Source organism: Arachis ipaensis, chromosome B3 (genome assembly GCF_059453495.1).
Source record: "Arachis ipaensis isolate K30076 ecotype BB chromosome B3, ASM5945349v1, whole genome shotgun sequence".
NCBI classification, from domain to species: domain Eukaryota; kingdom Viridiplantae; phylum Streptophyta; class Magnoliopsida; order Fabales; family Fabaceae; genus Arachis; species Arachis ipaensis.
Window position 1 is genome coordinate 32,565,528 of NC_142438.1, and position 9,908 is coordinate 32,575,435.

The 9,908-nt window shown below is 31.9% G+C and overlaps 1 protein-coding gene across 1 annotated transcript; it reads right to left on the reverse strand.

The window, feature by feature from the left end:
• Positions 1-220: 220 nt before the first annotated feature.
• On the reverse strand, positions 221-2,731 carry LOC107630230 (3-hydroxyacyl-CoA dehydrogenase family protein). The gene is made up of 4 exons (XM_016333317.3): positions 2,358-2,731; positions 1,684-1,905; positions 1,391-1,503; positions 221-879 (listed from the first exon to the last, which is right to left on the reverse strand). The coding sequence occupies exons 1-4, from the start codon at positions 2,541-2,543 to the stop codon at positions 510-512; spliced, it is 891 nt and encodes a 296-aa protein (XP_016188803.1). The 5' UTR covers positions 2,544-2,731; the 3' UTR covers positions 221-509.
• Positions 2,732-9,908: the final 7,177 nt, after the last annotated feature.

Below are 9,908 nucleotides of genomic sequence, written 5' to 3' on the forward strand. Positions count from 1 at the left end.
CTGAATCAACTGATGTGGCAGAAACAACTTGGGTGTTTCTGAGTTTGAGGGAAATAGGAAATTAAAATAATAGTAGTTTCAACTAAAAACAGAAAAATTACTCCCAACAAGGAGCTAATGATAGTAGAAGAATTTTACAGAGCTCAAGGAGCATTCCATCGCTTTGATACCATGTTAAGATTCAAGGCTACTTAGTAAAAGTATTGAAGTAACAATACAATAGAAAGAAAGATAATATATTACTTGCGTGAAGATTATTACATGAGAAAATACCAGTATATAGAGAGAGGAAAGTAAGAAATATATAGAGTACCTACTCAACTATTCTCTATAAACACACCCTTTAAACTAATAACCACTGTCTAATAATAATATCTCCACTCATATTTCAACAACCTCAGCACTTGGGAGCATGCCCGAAAAGATACCAGTACAAAATAGGCGAGGGCCACACTTCTTTATTCCCCCTTTCAGCAGCAAACTTATTCTTCCACAACAAAGAAAACTACTTAGAGACGTGAAGACGAATTTGCAGACCTCGAATCTTTCCGATAGTCGTACACGCCTATACCTTGTTTCTTTCCAAGTCGGCCAGCATCGACATACTGCACAAGAAGAGGGCATGGAGCATATTTGTTGTCACCAAGGCCAGCATGAAGAACCTTCATTATTGACAAGCACACGTCCAACCCAATGAAGTCTGCAAGTTGTAAAGGACCCATTGGATGGTTAGTGCCTAGCTTCATTCCAGTGTCAATGTCCTCTTTGGTTGCGACGCCAGTGTAGAGGGCGAAAAACGCTTCATTTATCATAGGCATAAGGATACGATTTACAATGAATCCTGAGAAGTCCCGGGAGGTTATTACTTTCTTGCCGAGCCTACATACGAAAAATGTAGTTAACTAGAAGAATCAGAGTTTGATTATGAATTCTTTTAAGATATCTTGGACCGGTAGGTGGCAAAAGAAATAACCTAAAGGGTCATGGGGGAAAGAAATTACAGAACACAATATAAACAAAAATTGCATGTATTTGTCAAAGCAAACAAGATGAGGCGCACAGATAATGAGCAGAATAAATTTCTTCAGCACATGAAAATGGGAAGATCGAGTCTTCATAAGAGCTTTGGCAGAGCATACAGAACATCATAGAAACGTTACTAGATGCTATTATTTCTTTAAATCAATATCAATCCACAGAAAATGCTTTATCAAGACATGCATGAAGCCGGGTGCTCAAAATTGTGGGGAATGGGAACATAAAAGCCTCGATGGGAATTTTACACATTGATGTGCAGAATTTACATATTTAAAGGGTGACAATGAAAGAGAGACAAGATGTTACATAAAATCAATCGCTTTAGAATTGGATAGGGGAATGAGTCAACAACCTTTCTGACAATGCTTTTGTAGCTGCGAATGTCTCATCCGAAGTTTGTGCACCTCGCACAATCTCAATCAATTTCATCACAGGAGGAGGATTGAAAAAATGCATTCCTATCACCTGAAAATGAATAAGGTGTAATTTCTTTTCACTATATTGTATATTATACATGAAGTTCCAATGTAGCATATAATATAATGACAAAAACAAAACACTATTTTCTCTACAGCATACGAACAAATCTTTATGGTAAATACATCCCCATTCTAAAATGATAAAATACAACACCAAAAAAGTAACCTGATGTGGCCTGCTGGTTGCAGCTCCTAGGCGAGTTATGGAAATGGAACTTGTGTTGGACGCGATAATTGCAGAACTCTTGGCAATCTTTTCTAATTGAAGTAATAATCTTTTCTTTATATCTTCAGATTCCACAATGGCTTCTATGATAAAATCAGCCTGATGGAAGTCTTCCAAATTTGATGTAAACCGCAGCCTTTGCAAAGCATCTGCACCTTCAGACTGTACATAAGGAGTACTTAAACTATTGCGGATCAAGGCATTTGAAGGACAAAAAGTTCTTAATTTTTCAAGAAATTAGACAAAAACATCACAATTAAATAGAAATCAATTTCGAACCCAAAAAAAAAAAATCCTAAATTGGTCTGTAAACTGATTATTTGAGTCTCAAGTCTTTGTTTATTAGTTGTTAGTACATAAATCTTCAAATTATGCTATCAATCGATTCATAAACATTGAAAAAGAAAAAGAAAGAAAAAATAATCCCACTCCGAACCACCAAAATTTAAATTAAGAGCTATCTCACGATTTAAAAGTTTAAGGACTAAGCACTAATCAGGACCAAAGTGACCATTCAACAGAACCATAAAATATTATCATTAACTACACACAAATTCTCTTAAAATAATTTATTTAACATAATCACCAACAAAAGGATAAAAATTAATGATAACCTGAGAGAGTTGAGCTTTGGAAACCAAACGAGCGATGGAGGCAGAGACGGAAGCAGAGGCTTTGGAAAGAGCAGGAGGATCGACATCGAAGAGGCAGACGTGTATGCCATTCATAGCAGCCACTTGCGCTATTCCCGAACCCATCTGCCCGCCGCCCACTACTCCGATTTGCTTCACCGATGACATTATTTTAATGTTTTCTTTTCCGAAGGCACTGCACGTTGTTCAGTTGGCGACGGAATGTCACTTTGTATCTCGATCATTTACTCATCGTTACCTTTGCGGAACAAAATTGAGTCATGGATAGGATAAGGACGCAGGCTTTGTCGCATTCATTGGTGTAGTTCGGTACCCAATAATTCCTATTGACCATTGTTTGTCCGCATTGGAAAAATTTGGCCCTGCACACGGATCGGATCGGATCGGATCGGATCGGATATAGCCTAAAATTCTATTCGATCTGTACTGCACTCATCGGATCGGATCGGATACTATATCCGCATTTTTTTTAGGCCGAATCCGATCTCGGATCGGATCGGTTATCAGGTATATCCGCATAATTAATAAAAAAAAACTATTTTAAGATTCTATTTGACTTTTTTTACAAAAAAAATCCAAAAAATTCATTTTTTTTATCTGTTTAAGCCTATTTACTCCTAAAATATTATCAATAATAGTTCTTTTGAATAACAAAAACAAAATAATAACACAAGATTTAAGTTTAATTATTCTAAGTTGAAGTATAACATAAAAAATTAAAAACAAAATATCATAAAATTCATAAATAACACACTAAAATTCATATCACATTAGGGTTTATTTTCTTAAACTATGCTATTTATATGTGATGTGCGGATATGCGGATTTGCGGATTGGATCCGCAGATATCACTGCCAAATCCGCAATCTGATCCGACCATAGTGCGGATCCGATCCGATGGCTCTGCGGATCGGATAATATCCGCAAAATTCGGATCGGATGCGGATAATTACCGCGGATATGCGGATATTATCCGATCCATGTGCAGCCCTACCTGATACTCAGAATGACCCCCAAAATTTTGTTGGCTCAATTAGAACCCCAAATTTATAATTGTGGCTCCAACTTGTCCCTGCGATCATCTCCGTCACCGGAATGTTGATCTAGCGTAATTGCATGACATGGTGGACACTACTTAAACGACGGCGCATTGGTTTCGCGTGCAAACCCTTTGGAAACCAACCACGTAGTGTAAGGATTTTCTTGATGTTTGGCAACTTATGATCGTCTTAGTGGAAAGAAAGAGTTTTAACCCACAAAAAACTGAAACGACGTGGTTTCCAAAAGGTTTGGGCGCGAAACCAATACGCCGTCGTTTAAGTAGTGTCCACCATGTTATGCAATTGCATCAAATCAGCATTCTGGTGACGAAGATGATTGCAGGGACAAGTTGGAGCCACAATTACAAATTTGGGGTTCTAATTGGGGCCAACGAAATTGTAGGGGTCATATCTGCCAACTTCTGCCAACTCTTAATTTTGCATCGTTCTATCGGTTTTTTTTTTTTTAAAATAAAAAAATTTATTTACTAATTTATGTAAAAGGAGAAAAAATCTTAATAGTACTTCGAAAAATAACAAAAATATAATTTTTGATACGTAATCTTTATTTTTGTGAAATTGATTAGCTATCTATTAATATTTTCTCTTTGTATGAACGGAAAAATCTATATAACATGTTAAACTGTTGATTTATCGGTTAAAAGCAATTCGGATTGACAATTTTTTTATTAGAAATTTCGTTATCTTTTGGAAATAATTGTTAGGACCGTTTAGTTTTTTTATTTTTTATTATCTCTTTTAAATATACTAGTTAAATTTATTATATAAAACTGAAAAATATTAGTAATTTTTAAATTGTTTTTACTTATAAAAATTAAATAAAGAATATTTTAATGATTAACGTATCACATAAGCATATTCCAAAGAGAGATCATTGACGAAGGGACTAACTAGACTCACAAAGTTAAATATCAAGGGATGAGAAGAGTATTTTTTTTATCGGTCCCGCTACGTTACCAAACAGCATATCTGCCAACTTCTGCCAACTCTTATTTATAATTGTGTTTCATGGAAGTGTCTTCTAGGATGTGTCTAATAAAAATGTCTTTTTTATGGTTGTGTTTAATAGAAGTGTCTTTATGGATATATTTTCTGGATGTGTCTCTTTATATATGTATTTAAAATATAATAATTAATTATTATTGGCAATAAGTTGGCAGATAATATGTTGGTACCCTATACTTTTCCTGTTTTTATTGGGGCCTCGTGGTCCTTCGAAGAAATGATCTCGTGCCGGGGATGGATATTCACCCTATGTAAAAGTCAATTTCATTCTTATGTATTTTTATGTCTAATATTATATCAACTTCATTCAAAATCTTCATCTTAAATTTAGACAAATAATTACTCCATAATTATTAATAAATTTTGAATAAATACATTTATCATTACTATTATGTGAGAAGTTATTTGATAACGCTACTGAATCAAACTTCTCATATCATTGTTTATGCGTTTGTTTTAAGCCATATAAAGATTTAACTAATTTACAAAATTTTTTTCATTTTCGAGTAGCCTTTCAATTACTCCATATAAATGTTTTTACTAAAATCTCTATCTAGAAAAACTGTTTTAATATTTATTTGATATATGTGAAACTTGTGAATGGATTCTATGCTAATGCTATAAGAGTTCTACTAAAATTCATTCTTGTCACATATGCATAGAGATCAAAATAGTCTATACCTTCTTTTTGTCTAAGGACTAATTTGGATAAACAACTTAATTAACTTTTTTTGGAAAAAGAACTTAAAACATAAGAATTTATATTGAAATCAATTTATAAATAAGTTATTTTTTGTTTGGATTTTTATCATAAAAATACTTATTTTAAAGTTATTTTAATAAATATAAGTGATAAAATAGCTTTTGAGAAAGAAAAAAGTTAAATGCTCTTAAAAATTTTTTAGGAAGTTAAAAGCATATTTAAAAAAATGTACCAAACAACATTAATTTGACTTTTCATAAGTTAAAATCCCAAAAAAGTACCTTTTGAAACTTTTCAAATGGACTCTAAACCCCTTAGCCACTGACCTTACTTTAAAGATTTGCAGTAAATCGTCCGTGTTATACTTTCTTTTGAATACCCACTTACACTCTATAGAGTTTGATCATGGATGCAAATTAATTAAAATCCAAGTATTATTTGATAATATTGAATCCATTTTATCATTTTAATATTATAATTAAAATAATGTCATTTTTTGCTTCTATTTCAAGGTCATTTGAATGTTTGAGAATCATCTTCTATGTTCATCATAATAGGAATTTTGGTTGTTACAGAATTTTTAGTTCTTTCTATAAAAAGGATGATAACTTGAGAAGAAATAAAATTTGTCCAAATCTTTTTCTTTTCTTATTCTCAAATTCTTCCTTAATTCAATCAGTTCTTTTTTACTTAGACATTTATTATTTTGATAATTTATTTTTTGCAAAATATTAGTATCATTTTGGGAATATTTTGAGTTTAAAGTTAAACCATTGATAAATCTAATTTTAATAAATTTTTGCTCTCTTGATTCAACAATTATATTAGGCACTAAGTCTAATATTCTATATACTTTATAATTTTGAGCATATCCTATCTTTTATGACTTTTGTCCCCACTTTGGTTCTCTTTTGATAAAAAATTTGATAAAAAACTAAACACCCCATACTTTCAAATAATTCAAATGGTTGAAAGATCAAAAAGTCTTGTCTTGAAAAGTTCAAGGGTGGGAATAGTAAAAAAAAAAATCTCGGATACATTACAAAGAGAATCGGACCTTTGTATTTTCCTTTGATATTTCATTTCTATTTTCTGCATCTCCTTTGCTTTCATGTTACTTTCTTTTTCGCGGCAATATAATAGAATAGATATTGATGTGAACGTTACATAGTTCATGATGCAGAACTTTTTCAGTTCATCCAATTGGCTTGGCTCATACGAAAAAAGTATTGTTCAAAATTTACAATCTCAATGAATCCTTACCCAAATCTTTTTTGTAATACTCACATTATTGTTGTGAATATATATAATTAAGTTTTCTTCTTTTTTCATATTTTACAAAAAAAAAATCTTTCTATGTCTTGATAGTATCCTATTATGGATACGACATGCTATCAATAATGCCTCACCCCATAATTTGTAAGATAATTTTGTATTTAGTAACATTGAATTAACCATATCTACTAAGGTAAATTTTTTTTTTCACCAAACTATTTTGTTACAGAGTGTACAGAACAGAAGATTCATGTAAAATACTATATAATTTACAAAAATTATTAAATTCATTAGAAAAATATTATCTACCTTTATCACTATAAAGAACTTTTATTTTCTTTTCATGCACTATTTTTATTTTGGTTTAATTACTCTATTGGTCCCTATAATTTCACCAAATTTTTAATTAGGTTCCTATAATTTTTTTTCTTTTAGTTGGGTCCATGTACTGCTTTAATTTTGTAATTAAGCCCTTCCTAGTGTAAAAAATATTAGATTTAACTGAATATTTCTTTGCAAATTGAAGGTATTTATAATTAAAAACTTAATTAAATCTTTGACCTAATTAAAATATTATGTTAATTTTAACATTTTTGATATGAAAAGGACATAATTACAAAATTAAAAGCAGTGTAGGGACTCAATTGAAAGGGAAAAAAGTATATGGACCTAATTAAAAATTTGGTGAAACTATAAAGACCAACAGAGTAATTAAACCTTTTTATTTTATATTTTTTAAACATTTTAAAAGCTTCATCTTTATTTCTAGGTAAATACACATATGTAAATCTAGGAAAATGGATCCTCTCAATTGTTAAAAAAAATTGAGAATGTAAAGTGTGATCTTTAACCCTTTATTGTTCTCTCTCTCATTTTTATTCTTGGTCCCACTTATGAAACTAATGGTGAGAGATCACACTTTACTCCCTCAATTGTTAAAAAAATTGAGAGGATCCATTCCCGTAAATCTAGAACAATCACTAATAAAGGTTATAAAAAATATTTTCCTCCACTAGTAATATTGTCATTTAATTCACAAATATCACTATGAATCAATTCTACTAAATGTGTATAAAGATTTTTAATGGCCTAGAGAAGGGGGTTGAATCTATAGTCTCTTTTTATGCTTAGTAGAACAGATTCTGTAACTTTAGTTCTGCTATGTTTACGATATGAATTATGCAAAAGACAATTTTTTTTGTCTCATAACGAATGAAAAGAAAATAGAGCAGAAAAGAGAACACAGCCATATATCTTGGTTCAACCACCTTGTGCAATGTGGCCTATATCCAGTCTCCACCACAAGTTTGGTAGAATTTTCACTATCTTTACAAAGATTACAAACACCAATACCCTACAATTCTTCCTAATCCTATCCGGGATAAACCAAATTTTTAACCAAGTTTGATTTGGCTAGGTTCATTTTCTACACTCTCAAACTAAGTGCTCACCTAACTTAGCAAGCAAAAGCTCTCAGGTTCATGATTACAAAACAAAAATATATCAAAAGAGTTTTGACATAACAATGACTTTTCTCTTCAAGTTAACCTTCTTTGTATTTTCTCTCAAATGGCTTTTTCAAATACCTCACAAATCACCTTTTACCATGAGAAATCAAAGAAGGATAAATTGAGAAAGCAAGATATATTAGGTAACCTTATGAAGGAGAAGAAATATGATAGCTTAAAAGCTATGTGAAAACCATACTCTAGTACTCTCACTTGTTACCTTCCATCTTTGCGGAATGCTCCTTTTAGTGTAGGTGCATTGCTTCTAAAACTTCAAGTTGTGAAGGTGCTAGGTAGACTGAGATTATTGGATTTTCTCTCCTTACCTCAATTTTTGACTGATTATTTCTTTATATATGGGGTAATACTTCTAAAACTTGAGTTGGTAGGTAAAGTTAACTCTTGAACGTTGGACCAGATGAGTTCTTCTTCTCCCAGAAAATCAGATTCAGAAAATTAGAGTAGAGTGGCACAGAGGTGTTGGAAGATGGGCTACAACTACAACATGGTCATAATGCTTTCAAAAATCTTGCAAGATCAACACCCTTAATCTTAATCTTTGGCCCCAAGTTTAATTTCTAGCCTTTGATTTGAAACAGAAAAAGGTAAGCTCCAATTTTTTTTTTCTTTTCCGAATGATGGTGGTTGGGATATTATAGCTTCAACAAGCCATTTGACTTGTACAAAAATAGTAATATTGTAGCACTTCTTTTGCTTATGAACCACATGAGAGTTTTTATTTGACTATGCCTCCATTGATTTCACTTTTTTCTCGAAAGCTTAATTGATGAACTATTTTGTATTCATCAAAAGTTGAGTCACTTTTTCTTTGGTTTGCTTTGCCATTTTTGGTTATGGCTTCAGCAATAACATCAATGTTGCTTCATCTAGTGTTTGTTGAGTTACTGATCTTTTAAACCATTTGAGCTTCTCAAACAAAGAGTGACTTGGGCCTACAATAATAAAGCAAGCATCAAACAATTTGAGCTTTTAACCCAACCAAAAATATATGTTTGTCATCATCATTAAATTTATTTTTTTCTAAATTCAACAATCTCTCCTTTGATGACAAACATAATTTGTTAAGGAACTAAAGGGATTGAAATAGGCAAAGATTATAAACTTTCCTTTGTTGATACCACTTTAAATTGCATGAATAGCTCCTCCTTTCTTTTGTAATGATTGCTCCCCCTCAATGGGCTTTAGACAAAATACCTGAGCTGCAAAATTTCAAAACTACAACTAAAGAGTGTGCTATAAATGATTGTGAGTTACTTTAATAGATTCATCCATAAACATGCAACTAAAACTAATCAAAACATATGAATCAACCTCGAACGATAACTCATCAAACACATAAGAATAAAACAATTCTTCACTTTCTATCTATCCTATCTATCAATCCTTTACTCCTATTATCACTCCACCTTTTGTCATCAAGGAGGGTGAACAAATTAGACAGCCCTACAAAAGATAGGTTAGAGGTTAAAGAGTAGATTGTCATCAGAAAAGTATCAAAAAATTAGTTAAGTTATACAATCATCCAGAAAATAAAAGAACAGTTGTTAATACAAAATTGTCTCATAAATCTAGAGAAAATATAAATACAAAGCAATATATTCAATTAGAGACATTCCTAGACATCCAAGCCTTCATCCTCCAAGTCCAATGGCTTCTCATGATCCATCTGCACAGTTTCATCGTCATTCAGGTTGTCCACATATTTCAAGAGTATAACAACTCTATCTCTTGACTTGCGTAATGCATTTTCATTGCGAACAATAAGCTTCCTTTCTTGTTGGCTAGAAGAGATGGGTGATTGGATAGATTGACGAACTCTTGCAGAACATCTTTGACAACACCATTTAGAAGAGACATGTGGTCAGAAGAGGTTGATGTTCTAGTAGTTGAACAAGGAAGAATGTCTTCAAGCTCTTCTTCTTCATCAATGATCATCCTT